This window comes from Rissa tridactyla, chromosome 6, assembly GCF_028500815.1.
Source record: "Rissa tridactyla isolate bRisTri1 chromosome 6, bRisTri1.patW.cur.20221130, whole genome shotgun sequence".
Lineage (NCBI taxonomy): Eukaryota > Metazoa > Chordata > Aves > Charadriiformes > Laridae > Rissa > Rissa tridactyla.
Window position 1 is genome coordinate 56,070,731 of NC_071471.1, and position 25,462 is coordinate 56,096,192.

The window sequence follows — 25,462 nt, forward strand, 5'->3', positions numbered from 1 at the left end:
ATATCCTTCTAAATGAACTTGATTTGTCACAAATTACATGAAGGCATTTCCTAACTGTTATACCCGAATTTGCTTATTCAGTACTCCAAATTCTATTTAAATTACTTTCAACATAGCACTTTGTTAATCAGATCACTTAAATTGGTTGCTAAGCAGCAGATAACCAATTCTGAAAATTTGACCTCATATACTACACAAGTAAAGAGCTTTTGTATTCTGGAAGAAGTTAACTTGTACTTTTCCTAATATTAAGGTTGTCCCTGTCCATTCTGAGGAAGAGTATCACCCAGCAGCTGGTGCAGAACAGACTTTCTTGTCAGCTGATCTGAAGCACAGTTTTTGTAAACCTTCCAGGGTCCTAATCCTGAGGAAGTTCCACCCCCCATCAATTAATGCCCTTCACATGAGCAGGAGGTTTCAGTTCTCATTTTTCCTTATTTATTAACAGAGAAACTGTCAGAGTACAACAGAGTATTAGTCATTTAATGGGGAAGCAGAAAATAATGAGAAACTTACAGCTGGTGCATTGTTTTGAATCGGCTCAGCTCATAATCTGATACATTCTGAAAAGAGAGAAAACAGGTTTTGTATTTTAGATAAAGATCAATTTAATCAAGACCAATCCATTAAGTGAATTGCATGTCATGACATTTTTAATAGTGAGCTAAGCAAAACCCTAAAAAATATTTTTTAGTTTTGTAGCTACGTTGTTGTCTCATCTTGGTTAATGCTTAACTTTTTATTACTGGCCTGTTGTAACATTTCTGGAAAGCTGGTAGCACACACTACATTGTTAAACTGGAATTTAACCAGGCATGCGGCAGATTAAATTATGCTAGTTAATGAATCATTCAAAGAAGCGATAAGCAAGCTATTTTAGATAGTCTCTCGCTAGCTCCACCCCAGAATTTCTTTGGGTTTTTTTCTGAAATCAACGGATTAGTACAACAATTGTCTGAATGGAAGATTACTTTAACAATGATTGGGAGACTATTAAGTCCCAGTTTTACCTGTTGTGCTAGACTTCTGTGACTCCTCAACCTATGAAACACTGGGAATGAAAAAGAAATAGAATTTTTAGTTTGCCACCTTGGCACATACAGCACCCATTATAGTGCTGCACTATACTGGAAACAGTTTATCCAAATCATTTCTACAGTTGGTGTTAGCTCCATATACCTTTCACCTCAATGTGCCAAAGAGTCCATGCACCGCACTAAAGCAGCAGAAGTACTTCTGATGTTCAAGCTAGTACACAGCTTGTGGCTGAACTTCTCAAGTCAGAGTTTTAAACTAGTCTAAATTAAACCTTTTTTTTCTTTCTTTTTTTTTTTTTTTTTTTTTAAATCTATGGATTCTCTTGATTCTCTTTTAGTGCAATATTTCCAGTGAAATCTCTGGATTATACCCAGATCAAGTGTGTAATTGCAGGGATTCAATCCAGAAACCTGCTAATGCTAAAATGCTCTATTTCTCAGCATACATTTCAACAGGGGATAGGTCAGGCTGAAAACGTGCGTTTAATAGATGCAATTCTAACCCTCCTTCTACTTTTGTGTCAGGAAAAGGAAATGAATTTGCTTCTTTCCTGAGACTTCCTACGCACACCTATAATGGATGTGAAATCTCTGAAATGACTACTTTCCGGTGACTTCAGTGACACTGAGTTCATTGTAATATGATTGATATTTGCCTAGCTCTATCTGGTTTTCTGAATAACCCCCCAGCCATCAGTCCCATTCCAAACCATTTTGTCTCACCACCTCATCAGCATGATAGATGAGTTTGTATCAAGCATACAAAATGAGACATTAATAATAAGTGTGTGAGACAAGGAGAACAAGTGGAAAACATTTAAGATCTCAGAGAATACATATTTCCTCAGTCTATATTTAAATTCAAGTGAATCTCTGCATTTCTTTGATATATTTGTTGTGAAAATATGCCATTTCAGACACTAGAGAACACCCTGCATTTAATACTTAGGCTGTAATTATACTGTAACAGAAAGCAGCTGCATATCTACATGCAGAGTATATGGTAATAAGCAGATGATCTAGCAGATCACCAAATTCCCAAGGAAATTTAAAACTATATTGAGCTGCCTGATTGACACACAGGCCCATCTGGGCTCGTTCAGACTTTGTCAGCTGTAATGATGACTCACCAAATTGCCTCTGCAGATCAATGACCATCAATATTAGGGCCATTTCCTCCCCTATTATTGCACCTTCTAAATAAGTGGAGGAAGCAGCTATGCTTTTTGTTGTAAGGATTTGAGTCTTGTTCACTCTCTTTTTTTCTGCAAAATAGATTTTTTTATTTGTGTGTATTAAGATTGCTGAGGTATAATTACTTGGTGATTGCAGCCAAATGGCTTGTGTAATTCTTTGTGCCCTTCCAAGCTATGTTTGCTGGAATGTACTGCTCAAGCAGTGCTCTGCTGTAAGTAGCTCTTTCCACACAGGCAAGTGCTGTGTGTACGGTCAGATCAAGCGCTTTTTTAAGCTAGCAATTGAGCTTGGTAGAGGAGGAAGCTATGGATCTAAGCACTTCTTATACTGGTGAATGTTTTATACAGAAAGTTTTAATTTGATTCCTTTTTTCTTTTTTTTTCCTGAAAAACCTTCAATAAAGGGATTAAGCTATGAGCCTCCCTGAAGTTTGAGGAGATCGGCATCTATTGGTCCAGCTGAAAGCTGTCTTCTCTTACTCTGTATGTTGTTGTTTTTTCTTTTCTTTTTTTTTCCCAGTAAATTGCAGCATTGATTGAAATTAAGAGCTGCTGCTGCAACAAAATCCTGATCATAGGAAAGAGCATAAAAATATCTTGCAAACTCAACATTTTTGAAATTACATGGTAGCTTCTGTAAGAAGATGACTAATTCTTCCAGGTTTTAATTATCCATTGCTCCTGTTGTTGCTTATGATATGCATTCTTAGTGATTCATATTGGCATGAATGGAATATATTGCAAATGAATATGTGTGATAAAGAAGAAGTTAAAGTAGTTTCTTTCCTGGAGGGATTTGAGTTGCCAAATATACAATGAGGAACTAAAGGGACAGACTGGAGTGTTTGGGTTTTTTGTATTTACAGTTTCATGTTAGAGCGCAATTTAGAAAGCATATAAAAACTATGTTCTCTTCAAACCCACTATTGATTTCCTCTTTTCTACTGGCTGCTTCATTCACCTGACACCAACTTTCTCAGTAGCTAAGCGTAACCAAAACTCTTAGCTTGCAAATCAAGCCGACCAGCTTTGTTCTGCAGGTAGCATTGTGGAAGGGGAGAAATGCTGGAGTGGTGCAAGTGTTTGAGGTGTGTCTCCCGCTCCTTTACTTGCAGAGGCATGTCTTGGATCTGAGCCTATCCTGCTGTAGGTGCTTGCCAGCATGGGTGCTGAGGAAGGGGAAGCCTTGCATCAAAAGCAAAGAGAACCTAAATCTCTGTATGATCTGGAGCTGCAGATCCGTAAGTAGGTTTTATGCGTTTTTGTCTGGAAAAGTTTAGGCTGACTCATGCTTGTGTGCAGAACACACACGGTGAGCTGGCATGTCTGAGGTGCTCTGGTTCTGTGCATGTGCTTCGCAAATGGCCAGCACGTGTGCATGTGGCTTACATGCCATGGCTGGGTGGGACTGATGGCATTTTGAAGACTTGGGGACATGTAGGGGATGACTGGTAGGTGGATATAAGGGGCTGTCAGCATGCAAATGGAGTCTGGTTTGGAGGAAACTGAGTGTAATAGGAAGGTAAAGGGAATGTGGCTCTTAGACGGGACAAAATGTTGTAACACAGCATGTAGCATATATGGCAGCTTCACCTGCCCCAGGTTTAGCACTTCTCTAAGGAAGGCTTCTGAGTCACAAATGCAGCTGTTGGATGTTATAGGACCTGACGTTTTTTGGCCTCCAGGCTTGCTTTGGAGATTATTTTGTCATGCTTTCACAGTTCCTAGCTGAGGTTGTGCTAAGGGATATTTTAATTTAGTAATTGCCTCAAAAAAGTTTTTAGATGTCTTTGAGGAAGGTTGATAATATAGTTGATTGTATGATGTAGTCCTTTCAACTATATTTTGAAGTTCATATAAGCACATTTCTTTCCCCTTCATTCCTTTTCAGCCCCTCCTTGTATCTAAGCACCTGTATAAGATGGTTGTGGCTGCAGGTACAAATAAAATACCTGAACAATCCAGGAGAGCTCTGAAGGATCAGTAAGAGTCTGAAAAGGTCAAATTTTGATGTGAATGAGGATGAGGGGATTCCCTTGACTTTGACAAACAAACATACTGTGCTGCAGGGTAAGCTGTCAATATCTGAACAGTAAAGCTGCATGTAAGGTGACAGTCTTGTCATTACTTTAAAATAATGCTGAGTTACATTCTGTAACATTGCCAGTTCTGAGCATGGACCAGTTTGGAGAGGTTTGCTGTCAAATGAATTTGTTGCTTTTTGTGTGTGTCTGTGTGTATATATTTATATATATATAAAAAATACCTTTTTATATATATTTGAATATTTTATGGTATAATGAGTGTGACTTCCTCCTAATTTTCTTCAGGTTTTTTGGGGGGAAGTAAAGATCCAGATTTACTTGATGTAAAGCGATTTCATGTTGTTATGGCAAAGTAAATCCATAATATATTACAAAAGCTCTGTATTCAGTATGATCGACTTCTTTATGTTAAGACCTGTTTATGTTTATGGAATCTGTTTGGTATTGACAAAAAGACATGCAAGAAGCCAGGATTAGGATGAATCTACAGCTACACTTTTCATTTCCGAGAGACAGAAATTTGGAGTGTAAATAAAAATTATCTACATTTAGGCAGTCAATGTGAGTAAAAAAAAAATACATCTGAACAATCATAGAATTGTAATGATACATGTTAAGATATCCTCTATTGACTGGCATAGTAGACTATCTGTAATTAGTTGGAGAAGATACGGCATTTCTTAGTAAAAATGTTTTTATGGAATATAAAGATATCCCTATGGAATAAAAATAAGATCTCAGTGCTGTCCTCTAGAAATACAACCTGAGACTTTTGATAGTGATATCTGGCAAAAACTGTCATTGTCTCGGACTCAGTAAACCATGGAATAAATGCATAGTGGAAATTTTTTAGGGCTTTTTCTTAGATAAAGGAGAACTGTGCCCCACAGGGGGAGAAAAGCAGAAGAGAAGGTGGTAAATAAAATGTGGAATCCTTAAAATCAAAGGTCAATCCGGAAATAATGGCATCATAAAGAAATAGGTTTTTATTGTGAATGGAGAATTACTATTTTTAACGTATTTATCCATTTTTAAAGTGTGTAAAACTGACATCTAGTGGTAGCAACAGCACTTTGCGTGCAAAGGGGCTTTATAAGTGAGACCAGTTTGCGTAGCAGATTATCAGGTTGTAACTATATTACATACTGAAATTGCAATTCCCTGTACTTCAGCCTAATTCACATCCTGCTTCTTTGCGTTAGAGAGCCTTTCAAATTAAATCTTGCTCCTTTTAGTTAATATCTCACTCATGGGAAACGAGGTGGTGGTGTCTGTTTGCCTTTATGGATGCGTGGACTCCTGCTAGAGAAGTGTCATCCTGATGAGCGGTTTCATTAGAGAGGAAAAGGTTGGAAGGGGCATTTGGATTAAAATATTTTCATCCAAAAACCTGAGGATAAGGGTTAAAGAATCTTGGCTGGGTCACTGAGGAAATTGTTTGGCAGCTACCAATTTTAGACCTGTTATGAAGAACCAGAAGTCAGGCTTCCGAGCTGTGATGCGTGTCTCAGGTATGGCATTACTCATAAGCATAAGCTTCTCTGGGAGGGGAAGCAGGACTTCATGGCCAAAACTGAGATCTCATGTAAATTCAGGCAAGACATGCAGGGTCTGAATCAACAGAGCACACAGGCATGTGCTTAAATCATTCCCACTGAAGGCAAGAGGATATGTTCATTTCCTGGGGTCTGTGCTTAGCTGTTTTGCTGAGTCATGGTTGATACCTATGTTTCCCATTCATAATTTTATTCAAATAGCATTTAAAAAAAAATATTTTTCTTTTCTATTTTCTTCCACATTTTGTATAGCTTAGTCCAATTTTAGTGTCTTTGAAGAAAAACCATTGATAAAACTCTGTGTGATACCTACCCCAATGAGGCTTTAATTTAGCTTTGCCTCCACTGCTACTATATACATAATGGATAAATTAGTAATAAAGGGGGGGGAGGGGAAACAAAGTTATGCAAAAATGAAATAGTAATTATTTTTTAAATTATTTAAAAATATGGCTTTGGGGTGCCATATTCATAGTCAAGTGATGCAATTTAAAATGAATGTGGGCAAATTTAAAAGCACCATTCAAAACTATCTTCCAGACAATAAAATGAAAGAGATCAGCAATAGAAGGCTGGGTGAAGACAGACAAATCTTAAGGGAACGTGCTTTAGTGAAAGTGTAATTAGAAATGGGCAAAAATAAGGGGGGGGGGGGGGGGGATATAAAAATCATAGTTTATTTTTTTCAGGGTTGGCAGTTTGTGGCAAGAATTGTCAAACTATATTGGCTGATTTTTGTTTGTAAATGTTTATTTTACAGTCTCCTCAGTTCATAATAACTGTTGTGAATATCTCGGAGGTAAAAAATGTTGGTAGCATAATTCTAGTGAAACATAGCTTTATGCAGTTTCAAGGCTGAGGTGAATCATGCTATGCTGCCTGCCTCTATCATTCCATTTCGGTTACTTTCAAAACACATTGAATCGTATTTGTTGAACACAAATGTTGATATTCTGGAATGAAACTAAAGTCACAGTTATAGAAGTGGTATAAGAAACAGCTGCTGTCATTTCAGATAGGCGAGCCCATTGCTTTAACGTGAGAGCAGAGGTAAGCAGCAATCCTGTTTGTTGCAGAGCTGCTCTGTAAGGACAAGATTAGTTGTTAACAGTTGTGCCAGCCAGAGCTGGGGATGCAGATTTATCTGTCCTGAAGCTGGTAATCCACTGCGGGCGCTTAACAGTTCTAACATACTTTTGACCTTTCAGATCTGAGTGTGGGAGCGGTTGCAATGACACGAGGCCAATTGCTATGTGCAGAGTCGCTCTGGCTTTGTCTCTACTCACTGGGGCTTCTCCCTGCTGCTTGGACACTGGTGCTTTTCCAAATAAGTGAACGCATAAGTCCTGCTAGTAGTGCCAGAACTGTTGATGGATATGATATCTGTAAGATTTCACAGCAGCCATCTCTGCATTTGGCTTATATAAGACCTCACATAGTACAAATGAAGTTGTGGCGGGAGCGGTGTTAGTAGCAAGGGAATATATTCGGGAAATGCTTGGTGTAAATAGGACCGTTGGGGATGGGTTTCTTGGTCCACTGTGGATTTGTCAGCTATCAGGAAGTGCTGCTGCTATTCTGTCCTCAGGCATGGTTTTAGTTAAACAAAACTGCTCATCTGATGTTGTTTTACTAAAAGCTGCGTTCAGCATGTTATGGGAGTTTGAGATCTAGATTATAACGTCCCGGAAAGAGCATAGAGTATTTTATATCTTTTAAGAAAGTTAGGATTACTTTAGCACCATTGATGGAGATCTGTTTGTAATATTGCTACTCTATCATTTCAAGTGAAAAACACGTTTTTTTATGAATTATTTGATTAGGTTTTATATGCGTTGATGCACTGTATGGTTTTGCCAGAAGTCCAAGGCTGAGGAGTCTGCACTACATACCCTGCCACACTTATTTAACTGTTGAGATGTTAGAAACTTGTTTTTGCTTTGAGAGAAAGATATTTTCCTGCAGTAGTAGCTCAGTGAATCCCTGTGGTTTACATACATTAGTTTGAAGGAACTGCCTTTTGCATTAATACCTAAAGTGCACACATTTAAGGTTAACCAGTTTTGCTTTGAAAGAGCTCCAATGAAAGATTAAACTAGTTGATGCTTTGTTCTCATATATGCTATGAGTGGGTTCGCCTATGATTTATTTGTTTATGACCCGGGGTTTCCAGACCATTTTATACCCCAGGAGCTGCTTGCTCACACTTGGCTGTCCAAAACTTTTTTTTAAACCTGTCATATTCAATCTCACATGCTGAATGAATGGTTCCCTCCCTGAAAGCTGGCTGCAGAATTAGCCTTGGTCTGAGACATTTATGTTCTGCAACATAAATCTGTCTTTTTAGCCATGCAATGGAAAAGTTCATGTTATTTTTCCTAGAACGTGGGTGTCTCCATTAGTCTTAGGCTGACCTGATGGAGAGATAAGAGGTTTCCAAGGTTCTTTCAAAAATTATACTGTCTTTCTCACTGACGGTGTAATGCTCTGTGGGCTGAGCTCTGTATTTGCATGTCCTTATTGAAAGGACGCTTACCGTAACACAGAAAATAAAACCACTTCCCATATCTTTATAATGATGCACTGCTATGTGCTTAAGCAAATTAAAATGGGCTTTAGTGTTTGAAAAACTACATACAGAAATAACAACTATGACCACTAGAAATTTAGCCTCAGAAAAAAACCAGCAGAATGTGCTGCTGATGTGGGCTGCAAGATTACAAAGCCTGACTATTATTTTTTTGAGAAAAGAGAATTCAGAAGGGCCAGCTGAAAGTCTTCCAGCAGAACCATTTATCTCTAAAAATGCTCCATCAATTAAAACAGATTGTTTTTCAGAACTCCTTTCTCTTCATCAATGATTAAGAATGTATAAAAAATTTTGGCAAAATTAAATCAACTTATGTTGATGTTTGTAATATAAGGTAAAAGGCCCAAATGAGGCATGTCAATGCTATTGTGTTAATGATTCCAAAACCATTTTATTTTTACTTTTATGGGAAACTTGCAACTGTTCATTCTGATTCAGAACAAAAGGAAATATTGAAGTGTCAAAGTTCCCTTTTTGGCCACATCTAAGAATTAACGGCCTGGAAAATATTTCTAGTCTGTAGTCAAGATACCAGTGAACTGTGATCTCCAAGGAACAGGACACGCTGCAGAAATGGCCTCAGAATGGGGCTCTGCTGGAAGCAGAACTGGTGCTTTAGGAATTGACCTTTCCTTAGGGCTCAGCCCAAGGTGGGAGTGCACTAGGCTGTTGACCAGTTCTGGATGCACTTTAATAGTGACATCTAACAGGATTTACACTGTCAGGTTCTTTTAATAATCTTGCCCTCTGACAGGGCTGAACCATATCTGAGCCCAGCTGCTGCTTCCAGCTACCTGCGTCCCCTCCCAATAATTGCATGCAGGTGATTTGAGTCAAGCGGTGCCCCTCTGTGTCTAGCTTATTAAAACAATGCTGTTGTGAAAACAAGATTCTCCCTTGGCCACGTGGTTACATGCAGTTTCTTTCTAGTTTATCTTTTCTGACCTAAACAATCTGTTTTTTCTACCTGGTATATCCTTAAGTGAGCAGACCTCTCCACCATGGCCTGTGCACCAGGCTCTTGCTGAGGTGGGAGTACAAGGCCTCTTCCAGGATCCTCCCTACCTCTGACGGAGTCTCTTGCCCCCACATAACCTAAGCAAGTTTTATTTTAATTACCTCACGTCCTATTTCTGGGTGGGTGTTTGATAAAATGTGGCTAGCATGGAGCCCTTCTGATGCTCAGTCCCTGATGCCAGCAAGGTGCCACCAGGCAGGGCTGGGGGGAAGCTCCATGTTTTTGTCCAGATGCGGGACAAATGGCCCACATGTCCTAGTGGCTTTTGGCTGCCAAAACGCTGGTCCTCTTCCCTCCCTTCTCCCTCGACTCCTGTCACAGAGGAATGCCTGCCATCCCTGTGCTGACTCTGGTGCTTCTCTGACCCTTTTGTGAGTTGAATCAGCTGCAAATGAAACAAGGGCATTGAACCAAGGAACGCTTATGGCTAGAAAGGGGCGGGGGGCTGGGTGGAAGAAAATTGTTGGTGAGGAGACCCATTTGTGTCCCTGGCAGCAACCTCTTTAGTTGTTGGTTTGTGTGAAAACTCTCACTGAAGCTGTGTTTTTCACAGCTGCTTTAAACCTCCTGGAGATGTGTCTTCTCTGGGCACTGTGCTTCCTCTACCTCCTCCATGCTGTCACCAGCAGGTGTGCGGTGAGCTGGATTAGTGGAAGTGGTCTGGCTGAAAAATAACCATACCAAAAAAGTGTCCATCTGGATAAAACCTTGATGCACCACCTTTGTAGCCAAGTGACAGCTAGTGCTAGCAAAAGTGTGTGTGTGTATAATGGGAACACGTGGCAAAGGTAGAAGGGGGGAGGATCGACCCTTTAACCAGGTTTGAAACTGTCCCTTCAGTTAATCTAATTTGCTTACTGAGGAAACGGTGGGAGGCAGAAGCTAAAATTGTAGTGGTGACATTTCCAGTATTTGAATATTGATTTAGTAGGAAGAGTACTGTCTTGAAACAACGGCAGAGGCTCTCAGTAGAAGATGCTCTGTGCACTGGATTGAAAAACAAAAGTTCCCTCTATTCTCTGGGTATTAAGGTTTTCCATCCTGCTCTGATGAGGGAGGCTGAAAATGACAGCAGGAAATAGCACAGCAGGAATCAATTCTTGTGTCACTGATAGGTGAGACTGGCAAGGACCCTTGTTACTTGGGGAAAGTTAAGTCATAATCCTACTTAAATGCTGCTATACAGGACAAATAATTGAATAGAGAGACTCTGCAGGTGTCTCAGCGTGTTGGGCGCAATGGGATCATTCTTAGAGAATTCCAGAAAGTGAGGGACTTCGGGCCTTCAGCTGTCCCCTGCTGGCCAAGGGCCTGGGAACCGTGCAGAAGTGCTCCCTGCTGACACTGCCTGCAGAAGGAGCTGCCTTCCGCTTTCCTGCATCTGGACAAAACCACTAATTATAACAAGAAGCGCTGGGAAACAGCTGAGCCTGAAAAGGCTGTACGGAAGGGGTGTGAGAATAGTTTCACCTCTCAGAGCAAATACTACGGCAGAAGCGGTCAGCAATCTTAAAACTGCAACAGCAATCCTAAAAGCAAAACCTAGACATGAGAGTATTCTTGAAAGATTAAGAAAGATCATGTGCCTAATTGGAAGCACTTTATATTTCATCAAGTGAACTAGAAGTGGCTAATCTTAATGATAAGAGTAAATGCCCTTGCTGAATTCAGAAACCAAATGTGACTTTATACATGCCTGGCAGCTCCAAACGCTCCCATGGCTGGCCACTTTCTGTTTGGAAATAAACCATATCATAAACTTCTTGCACATTTACATTGAAGTAACAATTTCATATGCCCACCCAGAAATCTGTTGAGCTACTTAACTTTGAAAGTACCCCCTGTATAGTGAGATAGATTTTCTGTACCTTCTTTGATACTGGTTTGTATTCTCGAGGCATTGCTTTAGTTCTGCTGTTTAGCTTCACTTTAATAATCACAATGGTTATAGCTATCTGGTATAGATACTCTATAATCATACAGTCATGAAAATGATGCGCGTGTATATCTGTAGGCATCTTGAAAATGAGCAGTTAATTTGCTTGAATCATGTTACCTCAGCCACAGTAAGCAACATCACTAATAGTTGGTAATCACTGAGTCCATCAGCAAGATCATGACTGCTGCATATCAATGGCTGAAAAAAGATAGACTTTAAGGTGCTGGCAGGTCACTGCAAGTAGGAGAGGAACACCATGTACAGTGGTAGTAATTTAGGTAAGCAGCAGTATTATGAAGATTCAATACCATGAAGATCCCTTACTGTGAAGTGTACATGCTACATCTAAGTTGTTGTAAGAATGCGTCCTTCCTGACTGTTTTGTGTTGGAGAGACCAGCTGCTGATACTGCATGTGGCAGTGGCTCAAACAGAGGAAGCATTTCTGCCACTGGATGAAGTCATGTTTAGTTGTTTATGTCAGCAGATATCTTCATTCAAAGCATGAACCTCATCTGTGTTGGGTCACGGTGTGGTGAGTGTGGTTGAGGACTTCTAAGATGTGGTGGGAGATGTGTGTAGCATGGAGCGGCGACCTCCCTCCTGCTCTGTGGCGCTGTGCAGAGCGCTGCTTAGTGCTTTATAGCTAGGGCAGCTCTGAATTGTGAGAGCTACCTCTTGAAGGGGCAAAGACAAAGATTAGTACAGTACTAATCAATGCTTACCAGGGACGCAAAGAGCTTTAGAAATTTTCTTGGATTGGCTACAAAGAGGTTAAGGATATATGATTTAAGCATCTCCTTCCCCCCTCCCCTGCAACTTGGAAATTTGAAAGACAGTCTGTAAATATAATACTCCCTCCCCCACACCCCAACATCCCTTGCCTTTCTGGGATGCTATTATATTTGTTAGTGTGCTTAAATGGTTTAATTAAAATCTTTTATCTTCCCATGCAATAAACAATGTCTTCTGTCGGTGCAACATGTCTGATGTTAATGATGCTCCTGGATGACAGATTGTTGTGGGGACAGCTACAAAGGTAAAGAGTAACTTAATTTCAGAAGTTTCATTTTCTTTCACTTTACCTATCATGATCTGAACAGATAATGCCAGTTAGAAAAGCAAAGGAAAAGGTGCTTTGAAAGTTTCTCATTTCCTTTGTTTTCATATGGAAATTTAACAATATAATGACCTATTTGTCAAGTGATGTATATCTATGTAGTACATGTTAAACTATTAGTTGTATTTCAGTAGGAAAAAGGAGATCTAGTTTTGGATACAGGACTCAGTTAGGTTAAAGTTGTCAGTGTTCATGTGCATATATATTTCTCTGCAGAATATTGGTACATAAAAAAATATAGTATTTGTGTGTTTTCTGCTTCTGTATTGCTGCTTGTACACAAACATGTATTTATTTTGATTTCATGCTGGATCTGAGTACTTATTCAAGGTCCTGGGGGCCCCCAGTGTGTACCTCATTCCCTTCCCTCTCAGCACTATGAATCTTCAAAAATGTAGATATCAGTCTTTTCTCTCTGACACCTGACGTTAGGCAATGAAGTCCATATCTACATCTGAAGTTCTCAAAGCTTCTAAGTATTCAGACTGTATAATCCTGCTCTTAGTATGTTCTGCATTGATTTTATAGCTTTAGATACTGTTCAGGAATGGACATGAAACAGACTTCCTTTTGGCTTTTTCTTGAAGTGACCCGAGTTATTTGTGAACAAGGCAATTAAAAAGTGGGTTACAAAAAGGATGCCAAGTGTCATTGAAATGAGTGTTCTGCTATAATAAGAATATGTGACTCTTTTTTAGGAAAAAACCTTGTTTCTACCAATTTTTAAAACTTAACTTACAGAAGTTAGCAAGTGTGGTTCTTGAAGAAATAGTAGGATATATATTTAAAATGTCTAAAAATAAATATCTTTGTTTCAAGGCTTTACAAGTCAATGACCCAACATCTTGTTGACAACCAAGATTAAACACTTACAAGAAATTCCAGATTTCCACTGAGATACAGACACTGTTTCCTTTCCTGGCAGTTCATGAAACATTAACATTTGAATTTCAGTCCGGTACCATTTGACCATTTTGGAGCAGTATATCTTTAAATCTATTAGCAAGCTTGTGCAGAGTTTAGAGTGGGAGGCAAAAGGAAAAGCAGCATGGTTTCTTTGAGAAAAGTTGAGCTTTGAAAGCTACTGAAAGCTTTGGAATGTTAAAAGACAGACCAGATGAGATACATTAATGGGCAAGAGCAAGAGAAGAGGTCAAATCTGTACACGCAAGAGTCCTTTCACATCCTAGTAATTTCTGAAGATTCACATGGCTTCAAAAATAAACTTATTCCAGCAATACAATACACATATTTGCAACCAGTTCTAATATTAGTCTGTCATTATAATGGTATCTGAAAGCCAGTGATATTTGTGCTAGCACAAAAGAGACTACTAGGCTAATTTTAAATTAGTCTCCCAACCCCAGTTGCCTTGTTTGTGGATGTAGTTTCTTTTTAGGGAAAAAGTCAATGTTGATTGACTTTTTCTCTCCCTTTCTCACCCTCCAACTGACTAATACTGAAATTTAACTTCCAATGAATATTTCCATTTTTGCTTACATGCCATTTGAAATGTTTTAATCAAGGTTTTAAACCAATTTATAGTGCAGGGCGACTGTCAGGTACTGTTGTCTACATGCAGAAGCAAACTAGAAACTGAATGAACATTGAACACTAATATAAAAATGACATGCTGCTCTCTAAATGACTTGGTGGATTTGTGAAAGTTAAGAGGCAATAATGGACAATGATCATATAATATAAAACAGCTATCCTTATGACTGGGTGCGTACATTTGTAAAATAGGAAAGGAATGAAAAAAGAGAAAAACATTCGAATTTTGATATGGGTCCATACATTAAATACCAAATGTTGACAAATTTTGCATGTGTATTAGAAGTTAATCCACCACCTTTTAAGGTTTTTAATGAGTTTCACATCCATGTCTTTTTTAAAATCTACTGGAAGTTTTGGAATGTTAAAAAAAACAGACGAGACACGTTAATGGGCAAAGAGCAAGAGGAGAGGTCAAAACTGTACATGCAAGTGTCCTTTCACATCCTAGTAATTTCTGAAGATTCACTTCAGCCCTTTTTTAAGTTACCACAAGCAAAACAAGTAATTTTATTGGATAAAACCAGTCAATTTTGATTACCTAAATTTCCTTCATAGTTCAATAAATACTGTAAGTACTATTTTTCAGCATGGCTTTCCACACTCACTTTAGTGACTGCAGCTACTAGCAAGGATTATATCACTTCAATTATAGGATATCGTTAGCTATTTCTGGTGCAATTAAAATGTGAAAATATAAATAATCCCATCTCCTTAATAAATTGTTGGCCACAGAAGGGATGTTGTTGCTAAATCTATATTTTTATCTTCACTTATTTTTTTGCAATATTGGAGGGGAGGGAAGAACAGGTTTTAAACTTCAGACATGCAGACTTAGCAAACAAAATCCATTTAGAAATTTCTCCTTATAAATTAATGAAATAACCCATAATAGTGTGCACCTCCTACATAAATCTAAACAAAAATACTGTATTTCTACTCCAGGAAAATACAGCATTAAGTAATAAAATTCCATTTTCTTTTTCTTTAGTACTTTTTAGCTCTATTGCTTTTTATATGCAACTATAATTACCATGTAATATACCTACAAAGTATGACCAGACACCTTCTCAAGTCCTTAAAAGTATTATTTGTTTTTCCTCATTTTCTTGTATTTCATTGCTCACCAAGTAAAAGACCCTGGCATTTCCCTTTCTAACGTGTTTTTAAAATGAATACTGCTTCTGACTGTTATCTGTATGTGGGGGAGTGAATCTGCAGCTCATTCAGGTGTGTATGTGAGCATGCACACGTTCAGATGATGGATGCTGGGATAGTTGTTGACCTTCTGACTGATGGCCAAGCTTATGTGAAGTGTCTGTGGATCTGGGTACCATTTAGCATGACAAAAGTGGCTCTATTTGCTTCTAGCTGATGAAAATTCATATCCAAGATTTCATGAATATGGGTTACTTCACACTGGAGCTCAACAAAGGCAAAATCATATTCAAGAAATTCTTGGCCTTGGGAACATATTTCACATTACATTGTGGAAATCCAGCTATTGTCTGCAAATGTCAGATTATACCCATTTTATCTGTGCTGCCCAAATGGATATTTCTCTGATTTGGAACCAACATGGTTGTTTGTGTTATGATGAAAAACATAGGAAAACATAAACAAAATCTCCTATGACCTAATTGTTGAGTTCCTCAGTTTCTTATGCTCCTGAATTTATTCATGAGCACAGTCACGAAAATCCTTCAAGACCCAACAGAAAATGTAGTGCTACACTGTAAAGTTCAAGAATACTTAATTGGACAGGGAAAAGGAAGAAATGATAACACCATAAATAATGCATGGTACAGGTTTAAAAAAGACTGAAATTTTGTTAGTAGAGGACTTTCTGTTGGGAAAGTGTATATACTATGACCAAATATAACCCCAGGCTTTGGGGACGATACCCTCATTCTTACGGATTTTATTTGCTTTTCTTCCTATTGCCCCTTTAAAATTCAGCGCTGTGTTTGTACAGATGTATTTCAGATACTCTGTGAACCACCTGAATCAAAAGTATTCAGGTAAAAGGTTGAATTTCTGAGTTTTTTTCTCTTCCAGTGAAGAGTCTTCACTTACAACATGATGCTGGCACATATAGACATTTCTCTAATCTGTATTTTATATAGTACAGGACCTAGACAATCTAATGCACAAATGAAGTGTCGCATTTCCCCCTTCACAGAGAACTAGAGATTCAGGGCAAATGTCAACATTTTCCTTGTGTAGTTCTGAGCAAGTGAAATAGATTGTCAGCTATAAATATCAAATATACACTTGTAATCTAGTGCCTCTATATTTTTTTTGTTTAACAAAAAAATTATACAACCTGTATAGTTATTTGTTTCTCTCTTATCCTACAATCAGATGGTTAAGTACCCTGCCTACTATTATTATGCTGATCAGATTTTTTTTTTTAGTATTCTGGGACTTTTTAAGTACCTTTAATGGAAAATCAAGTTTTTACTCTATTAGGGTCATACCATCACAGATCAACTGTGGGCATTTGTATGGTTTTTATAGTTCTCAATCTTACGCTTTTCAAGGACTATGTTGCAATGAATGCAGACAGTAACACTTTTAAAAAAAAAATGTAGATTGCATTGAAGTAGCAAAGGCGAAAATAGTTAAACTGTTAAGTGAAGAAGCCCAGCTGCACAGGAACAGTGGAGGAAATAAAAGCACAGTGGCAAAATAAAAACCAAGTATCCTACAAGTAGAAGCTGTACTTCTGCATTTGCCACACTAATCTGAATTTTGGGTATTTACCCTTCAGTATTCCAGAGGCCTAAAATACACGAAATGATTGAAATTCTTATTCTTCTAAGCACTGGTTTTGTGGGACCTCTGGGAATTCTAATTTCTTTCCAGCACGCCGCTTTCTGAGTGCCAGTGTGTGATGTGGTTTTCCAGCAGTGCAACCCAAACTTCAAGCCAGATTCCCTAATGTTAAAGTCTGTGTTTATGCACAGAATTGGCACTGGGAAAACTCACTAATGAAAGATCTCTGCAATTGCATTTGGGTTTTTTGTTCTTGTTGTGTTTTGTTTGTTGTTTTTTTTTTTTCCCAGTAATGTGAGCAAATTCCATGAGTTCTTAGATATGGAAAGACTGATAAATATTTAATAGTGTCCTCTGAGCCAGTCTAGGAATGGCTGCAAGCTTTCATTGCTCTTAGCAGTATGTTGGTAACTGACAGGTTGTGCAAGCCATCTGCTGATCATTTTAAATTAAAGACAACATTACAGTGAAATTTAGCAGTCGCTACATTTGTAGCAATCTACAGGTTTGCTGTTCCTGTTTTGTTTGCTTCTCCCCCAAGCATCACGCTTATACTGAGCAGATGGCATCGTGTAAAAGAAAACAGGATGGCTCCATTTTACTAAGGGAAACCCCCTGACACTTGGTAACTGGGTCTTTATCTGCCTCTATGTTTCTTTTTTCTATAAATTTGCATTGCAGACTTCATGGATTTTCATTTCAGCTGTGTTAAGCCTTTTAATGCAGCCATAGCAGCTCAGTCAGCATTAGCAAAATGTGCTCAGGTTGTCGTTGGTTATATCTAGCTCTTAGGCTACTAGTGCATCTATGAAAAATTTACCAGCAGAGTCATCCTGGCATAATCATCCTCATGTAACACCCCTGTGGCTGTCGTGTTGGGAATAACAGTGTACTCCTTGCTTTAGTTCATGTCACTTTACATTTAGGAGCTTTGTACTAGCAGTATCCAGACAGGTTTAGAAGTTGTTTCAACAAAAGTATACTTCTTTCTCTGGTCTCTTGTGAAATTAAAGCTGCTTTAATGTATTTATTTTTTTTAATAATTATTTCTAGCTATCTTTCACTTCTGCAATCAGATCTCCGATTAGTTCTGCTTTGATTCATTAGGAATAGCAGTTTGAAATGTATCTCCTTGGAAATTTATCTAACTCTGGCACTAGCATCACCCACTGGCCCAAGTGGCATGTTAATATCTGGGGCCTTTCCAGGTCCCCTCTGTTTGGAATAGAAACTTACGCTAAAGCCAGCAATGTTATTTAATGCAATCCTGTATTTACACAGACAATTGATGAAATCTGCCCTTCCTGAACCCAGTGGGAATAAACAACTTAAAACTTCAGACTCTCCCTGGCCTGTTCCCAAGGAGCCCTTTCTCCCTGCTATATTGTCTGGTTCTCGCAGTATTTCCCTTCTTTTCTTTTTTTTTTTTTTCAGTGGAATTGTATATATTCACCTTTCCAAACCAACAGAGCCCTAAGAGTTCCCCCTATCTTAAAAAAACTCCTTTACAACATTGATTTTTAACCTCGTTCATGCTTTCTCATGAGAATAAATAATATTCAGCTGGTTTTAGTCTTTGCTGCAGAAAGAAATATTTTGCCAGAAACCTTCAGAAATATCTTCCAGGCTCAGAGCACCATGGTCCCCCTCATCGAGACAGTTAAATCAGTGCGAGTGCATTATCCTTGGGAACTTCTGGTTTAAGTATATTGAGATTGTGTCTACTTTAACTTTATTGTCAACTTTTCCTTTTCATGATGGTAAGGAATGATAGAGTTTCAAGTTTAATCTGGTCAGCGAGGTCCTCACATGTGTAACTTAATGTTCTCACTGCTGTTCTTCTGTTATGTGATTACTAGATTTACGCTATTTCCTTTTGTTATTTTTTTTAAAAGTACTAACTAGGAAAACTCTATGGCAACTATAAATTGATGTTGTAAGAGTAAATTTTCTTAGAAATTAAAAATTCTAATAATAAAAAAGATTTCCGAGAAAGGAATTGGACCCAAAAAAAGGACATAAATTCTTTACTGTTTTGCTCATTGTATTAAAGATGTGTATAGATGTGAGACCAGCAAAATCAAATGGGCTTACTAGGCTTTCCCTTTCTATGGACATACTTGTTGCCTTCTGATCTATTTTTGGCTTTGCTTTTGCTTCTCTTGTACCTGCAATTTTGATTTAACATGCCCTTTCACAGAACCAGCACAGGCTCTGTTGTTGGTAAAATGGCTTGCATACGTTAACTGCTGTAGATGTACAGAAGCAGCAAAAGAGATAGTCCTTCTTTTTTAATTCTCTAGTCTCTTTCAGTCATTTTGGGTTGATAGGAAACAATATTTACAGATGGAAATGCTACTTGCAAATTGATTAGTGTTCCCACCAGTAAGTTGAGGTTTTTGTCATTCTTCTGTAAAAAAAAAATAAAAAATAAAATATATAATTTAACTTTTAAAAGACAAGTGTTCCTGCAAAACATGCATTCTTGATCTTTATTTTCTTCCACTCTGCCAGAAGGGTAGACTACCCATCTTATAAATGTGGCTTTCGTATGAATGTGTCTAAATTTGTTTCTCTGAGAAATTCTCACTGTTTGTTCCAGTTTAGTTCTTTGTTAATAGAAAAGCATGGAGTATAACTTCCTCAAATGCTCTACAAGACACACTAATGCTTTCCAACTGCTCTATATCTTGAGTGACATTCAAACACAGACATAACTGTCTATAATTGTCTAGTTTGGTAGCTTTCAATTGCTGGAGCTGCAGCTATTGGTATGTAATGACAAATTTGGTCAACTCTTACATGTGTGTATGTCTGTATAAGTACTTTTAATAAGAAAAGTACATATTGGGAGAAGAGAAAAACTGCTTTCTTCTCTGCTTGAGATATTTTGCTGACTTCCTGTGGGACTTGCTCACTGAAACTTATAATTACTTCATTAAATAATCTTTATGTAACTTACAATATGCCTTTGCCTCCCGATGTGGGTTTTTTTTTTCTGTCTCTTTTTGTAAGATCAGTCTTGTACAGAAGATAAACAATGAAAAAATGAACTTGGCATTTTAGTATCAGCCTCCCACGTTCACCTCCCTCTTCAAGCATAAAATAGAGTGGAGAATTAGGAATTTATAGCCCCATATTGGAAACACCTAATATGAAAACAGAAGTACTAAACTGTGATTTTTGGGGATTCTAGAAGATTTCTGAAATGGTTAGCAGCTGGTATTTAACAATGGGAGAGTGATTATAGTTTCTGTCTAGATTTTAAAAAATCACTAATGATGTTAGGCATTAGTGTTGTGAAGTTCCAACTTGCATGCATTGTAAAAGCCCCTGATTTTCAGGAAGGAAGGAGTACAAAAGATGAAGATTCTTCAAATCACAAATTGTCTCTGAAGACGATTTCCTAAAATGATCTCATGGGGAGTGCATTTATATAACCGGGATGTTTGAATAAAGCAGGAGGAAGTTCAAAATTGGAAAGCCTGAGACCATGTGGAGTTTTTCTATTTTTCAGCTCAGGGCTTACAAAGTTAATGTTGGAAAGTATGACACAATGGCTTAAAAATTTCCACAACTTCTCTCATTCTTTTTCATGTCTCTTGAATTTCAAAGGTCCACAAAACTTGAAGGATACTTTTAATAACACTTAAAATTATCAGTAAACTTTAAGAACAAAGAATTCTGCATAAAAAAATATTCCTTTAATCTATATTTAATGTAATTATGAATAATTTGACATTTAGAATTTGATTGGGTTGTTCTGTGCCAGAGCTTAAAGACGAGAAAGCAGACAAGCACTTCCCATCATTCACAGCTACTGCATAAACCAAACAAATTTATGTTCAAATCATTTCTGGCAGCAGCATTTGGAATAAGAATAGAAATGTTCTTCTGTCACAGAAAAAATTAGAGGCCTCTTCTGCAAATTAATACTTTTGCACTGGTTCAGGATTTCTTACTATAGGATTACATTTCTAGATCATGGCATTAGACTGTTTTATTAAGTTGCTTTTGAGATATTTGAAAGTACTTAGCAGGAAAATAATTCAAACTGATTGGATACAAATTCAGTTTCTAATGGGAATCTGGTCATAATGATGTTTGCCTTTGTATCCTAGTCTAGTCTTTTCTTTTGAGTGTTTTCTTTACTAATATAAAAATATTTTGAAATTAATAAATTGATAGCTAAAATCACCCGTATTCTTATGTGTCAGATAATGATGCATATCTTCACAGTGCCCTAGATTTCACAATTTATATCTACATAACCTATCTTCATATTTATCTTTTGTTTCTGAAGCATAAGGATAAATATGCAATTTTTGCTTTTACGTTACAGATGCCTTATGCTTTATTGAAGATACATGAATATGTAATGCCCTTGTACCTTACTACTTAATTGAAGATGACTGATAAGCAGCAGATGCGCTAAGCCATAAAATATCTCCCTTTTAACCCTAGTGTCTTTAAGGTCACTCTTTGATTCTAGTTACTTTATATGTTTAACAACATTTGCCTCCTTTCTATGGTATGTTCTTATCACTTTCCTCTTTTCGAAATGACTGTAAGTACCTGTAATTCTGCTTTTAGAAACAGTTTCCTATTTGGTTGGAAACAGCAAGAAACAGAACTGAACCCCTCCCTACTTGATGGCAGATGATGTTCAAGGTGACAATAGAAGCTCTTGCTAAAGGTCCCTTTGCTGGCAGCCCCCTGTGTCACTGCAAGAACTGCCAAGGGGCAAAGATTTCACTTCTCTGCTCTTTGTTACATTTTCTGCCCTCCATTTTAATGCTTTGCATCCATCTCCCCTGAGGAGAAACTATTTTCACTTCTGAGGAACTTTCATTTTAAACAGCTTTATTTTAACAGTGTTTTCAAAGCCTGTAAAGCACTTGTTACAGGGGTAGGTGCCGCGACCGCTTGTCTTTGCACAAGAGTTCAAGCCCTTAAAGTGCTTGGCTCCTACCACTGCCTAGGCTCTTCATCGAGAAAGTGAGCCCAGAGCCTTTAGAAATACCTGGAAACGAAGATGCTTCTGGAAAAATACCTTTTGTATCTGAGGCAGCTGCCTCTGATGGGGAACCTCTACAGCTGAGAAGGATGGAAATGAGGAAAGCCCACAGGACTGCAAATCAATGAGAAATATCAGCAGGAGAAATTTCCTTTCATGAACAATAGGACCTAATTGAGGAGGAAAGGGAAGGAGGACCCTGGCTAGAAGCCAAGCAGAAGTAAAGCGCTAGGTGTTGGAAGGCACCGAAGGCAAGGATGTGTGAAGGGGAGGGGGCACAGCTCAGCCCCTGCAAAGTGTATTGGGGAAAGGAGAGGGGGTGTGTGTCAGATGGTAGATAAATGTGCAGCTGAAAATACGTGTTTTTGTAACATTACTTTTCTGTGGTGAACAATTTTTGGGTTTTGCCACGGGAACCTTGTGTGCTTGCCAAAGGCCTACCACCACTTCTCACACAAAAGTGGGTGTGAGAGGTGAGAGTTTAGGGTACCCTAAAATGCAGGTATTGAGGTTTTGCGTGATTGTAAAAAAAAAAAAAAAAAAAAAAAAAAAAAAATTTATATACTATTAAACCCTGGCTATGGAATTGTGGCCTTTAACTGTCAACAGCCGGCCCAAGAGGGTGACTCAAGGGTAACTGCAACTTGCATCATGTTTCTCTGGACCTCACCCACAGGCAAGCTTTCTGTGCTGGCTTGATACCTGGGGAAGACACTGCAAGAGTTTTTTGGCCCTTTCACAGAGGAATGGAGTTATATAGGAGTACTTAGCAAGCTTCTTATTTCTGTTTATTTTCTAATTTCTGCTGTTTAATTTTCTTATTTGTGTTGTTTTTGTAGGACCTAGAAAACATTTATTTTCCTCTGTAAATTCAAGGCATTCGTGGTCCAAACTTTATTTGTAAAACTAAGTATACAGGGATGGATGTCAGATCCAACTGAACAGAACCTGATGCTGGTTAGCTCTTTCCTAGCAGATTCCCAAGCAGCCAAAAACAATTTTAATCTGTCCTTCCACCCAGTCCCCTACCCCATGCTGCTAAATACCACTCGCAATATCAGGAAACACTCTCTTAGCTGAAACCTGGGAAGTCATTTAGGTCTGTGGGACTCTGCAGCACTCACATAGTAACAGAGGAGCTCTAGGTGTGGTGTGTTTTGTTGTTGTCACTAGAGAAAGGAGATGTGGTTCCTGTCCCCTCCTGTCTGCTGCTTCTGCATTGCAGGGATGGGAAGGAGCATCCAAGTGAGACGATGGTTGCTTTTTCTCAGTAGCAGTACTGACATAAATGGATGTCAAAGTACAGCCTCGGTGAGTTGAACCTGGCAAGCTCTGGCAGGGTTTTGTGCTGGCAGGGAGGCACAAATCTCCCACAGGAAAACACGGGTTCCATTCTCTAAATATTACTGAAAAAAATCCCACTAGAATATTGCTGAAAAAGATGAGACTGGCTTTCTCCAAGGCACTCATATTCCAGCCATGCGATTCAAAACACATTTTGAAATAGCAAGAAAGAGCAGAAATATACAAAAGTTGTTCACAATCAATGTCTGACCATTTTGTTATGTTTGAGATTTCTTTTAGTAAATTTCTATATACAAATCCAATAAGAAAGTCTACCTTTTTTCAGTTCTGAAGCTCAAGTCAAAATTCACTGTTTTTTATATCTTTTTCAATCTGTCACTGGGAATTCAAAACAGAATTTAGATAAAAACACATCAAACAAGCAACCCACTCTTAGAGGCAACTGAAAAGCAGAGTACAGTGTAGCAAGTTCAGACGTTAAAAAGCAAGAGAATATAATATGCTCTGTGCAACGCAGCTGTGGCTAAATGCTGATTTGCACATTAGGACTAGATTAGCATCATTCAGATGTGACCTGCATATTGAATAACTATCACAAGTCTAGTACTACTGATAAAAAATGAAACTGCACGGTAACTTCAGATCTAATATACCACCCTTTTGTGTTCTTAGATTCCACAGAAGTGTAAAGGAAGAGCTATTACTTACAAATTTTTATAAAATGCATGTAATTTTGTTTCCTATAAAAGATAATTTTGATAGTCGGTATGTTTATAAAAGAGAATATAATATTGCTGTAAAAGTGATTCTCTTTTAGCCACTCAAAGATGAGAAATAGTCAAAGAAACGACCATATAAATGTTGATTACTCTATTTCTATTCTGAAACCAGCCAAAGTTGATTTCAGGTGTTGTGGCCAACTTATTACGTGGCTACAGTGCCTGCATGACTCAACTTTGAACATTTTAAACTTCAAAAAGATTTTAGTATTGATAAATGCCTCTGATTAACTTTCATACGAAATGCAATTTACGTTTGACATGAAGGATGCGTTGTGCAGGAAGACCCCCCAAGAAGTTTTCTGTTACTGAAGTAATGAGCTTCAGGATAATTATTTTCTGCGGCATTTCCCCAAATTCTGACAATATTCTTTCTTTGGAAAAATTAAAAAGATGAGTGTCCTCACTGAAACCTCACAGGAAACCGCGGCACATCTGCTGTGTTGGTGGTTATATGCTGAGATAAATGTGCAGCGTGCTGCCGACGATGTTGCTTTCCAGGAAACATACCTTCCAGCGAGGCCCACCAGCGGGCCAGCACGCTGCCTGCCCCAGAGGGATGTCACCTCTCTGAACTTTGGCGTATCTCACTAAAACAAAAAAGCTGTGCTCCATATGCACCAAGTCGGTGCCATGTCAGGAAAGCAGAGGTTTGGGGCGGGCTGGAGCAGTTTTATGGTGAGAAGGACAGACCTGCATTTAAATATCTGTCTGACCTCAGGCAGACACAGGGAAATGCTGTGCATGTGTCACAAGGGTTCTACACATGTGCTTAGTGTCTCTACGCACACATGCGTAGGGGTAAACTTGTACTTGCTTTTTATAAATTATTAATATGTGAAGGTAAACCCGCCACTCCTATCTAGTAGATGGCATCAGGCTTGCTCAAGTGTGTTCTGGTTTGGAGCTTGTTTTGTTTTGTTTTTCTCGTTGCTGTCTAGTGATAAATGGCCAGCTTTTCTCTAGTGACTTTTAGCTCAATGTCCAAAGGTGATACTGAACTTCTGTTAAGATTTTGCAGAGTGTAGTGAAGTAAATCATATATGCCCCTTATAACTGAATAATAAACTGAGGTGCAAAACCTAAGGTTCCTGCCAAAGGTAATAAACAGACACAATAAGAGAATCAGGATTTTGGAATTTTGGATTTCCAGACACCTCTACACAAACCAGTAGGTCTAGTTAGGGAATCGTGCTTTAAGTGGTGTAGACAGAAACTCAGATTTTCTGAGTGGAAGTGTGTACCTTAGCCATCTGGTTACTCCAACAGACATTGTTAAGGTGGATCTACTCAGGGTATGTTTTCTAAATCAGACACCTTGTAACAGAGAAGGAACTTTTCATTCCTGGAATAGTATTGATTTCTTGTATACTAAGCTAAGAGCTTGGAATAAAAAAGTGGGCTATTGATGTAATTACTTTCAAGTTAGTGTATATATTAGCTTGTACATAGGAGAACAGCATCTTGTAGTTACTCAAATATTGCTATTAATGATAACAAAATATAGGTTCTTGAGTCGCTATTTTTTT

The 25,462-nt window shown here is 38.2% G+C and overlaps 2 protein-coding genes across 8 annotated transcripts in view; one reads left to right on the top strand and one right to left on the bottom strand.

The window, feature by feature from the left end:
- Window positions 1–25,462, bottom strand: part of BLNK (B cell linker) — a 109,801-nt gene that overhangs the window by 73,981 nt on the left and 10,358 nt on the right. For 4 of the 7 annotated variants that reach the window (XM_054207180.1, XM_054207179.1, XM_054207182.1 and 1 more), the window contains one exon: window positions 517–563. The exons of 2 other annotated variants lie outside the window; for them this stretch is intronic. In XM_054207180.1, coding sequence (XP_054063155.1) covers window positions 517–563 — 47 coding nt within the window. Of the gene's footprint in view, window positions 1–516; window positions 564–1,010; window positions 1,052–25,462 lie in introns of all 7 variants that reach the window. One more of the 7 variants, XM_054207186.1, reaches the window with a different exon arrangement.
- Window positions 12,281–25,462, top strand: part of DNTT (DNA nucleotidylexotransferase) — a 143,780-nt gene continuing 130,598 nt past the window's right edge. Inside the window, exon 1 of the mRNA XM_054207189.1 lies at window positions 12,281–12,419. The gene's annotated coding sequence lies outside the window, so the exon portion shown is untranslated. The remainder of the gene's footprint in view (window positions 12,420–25,462) is intronic.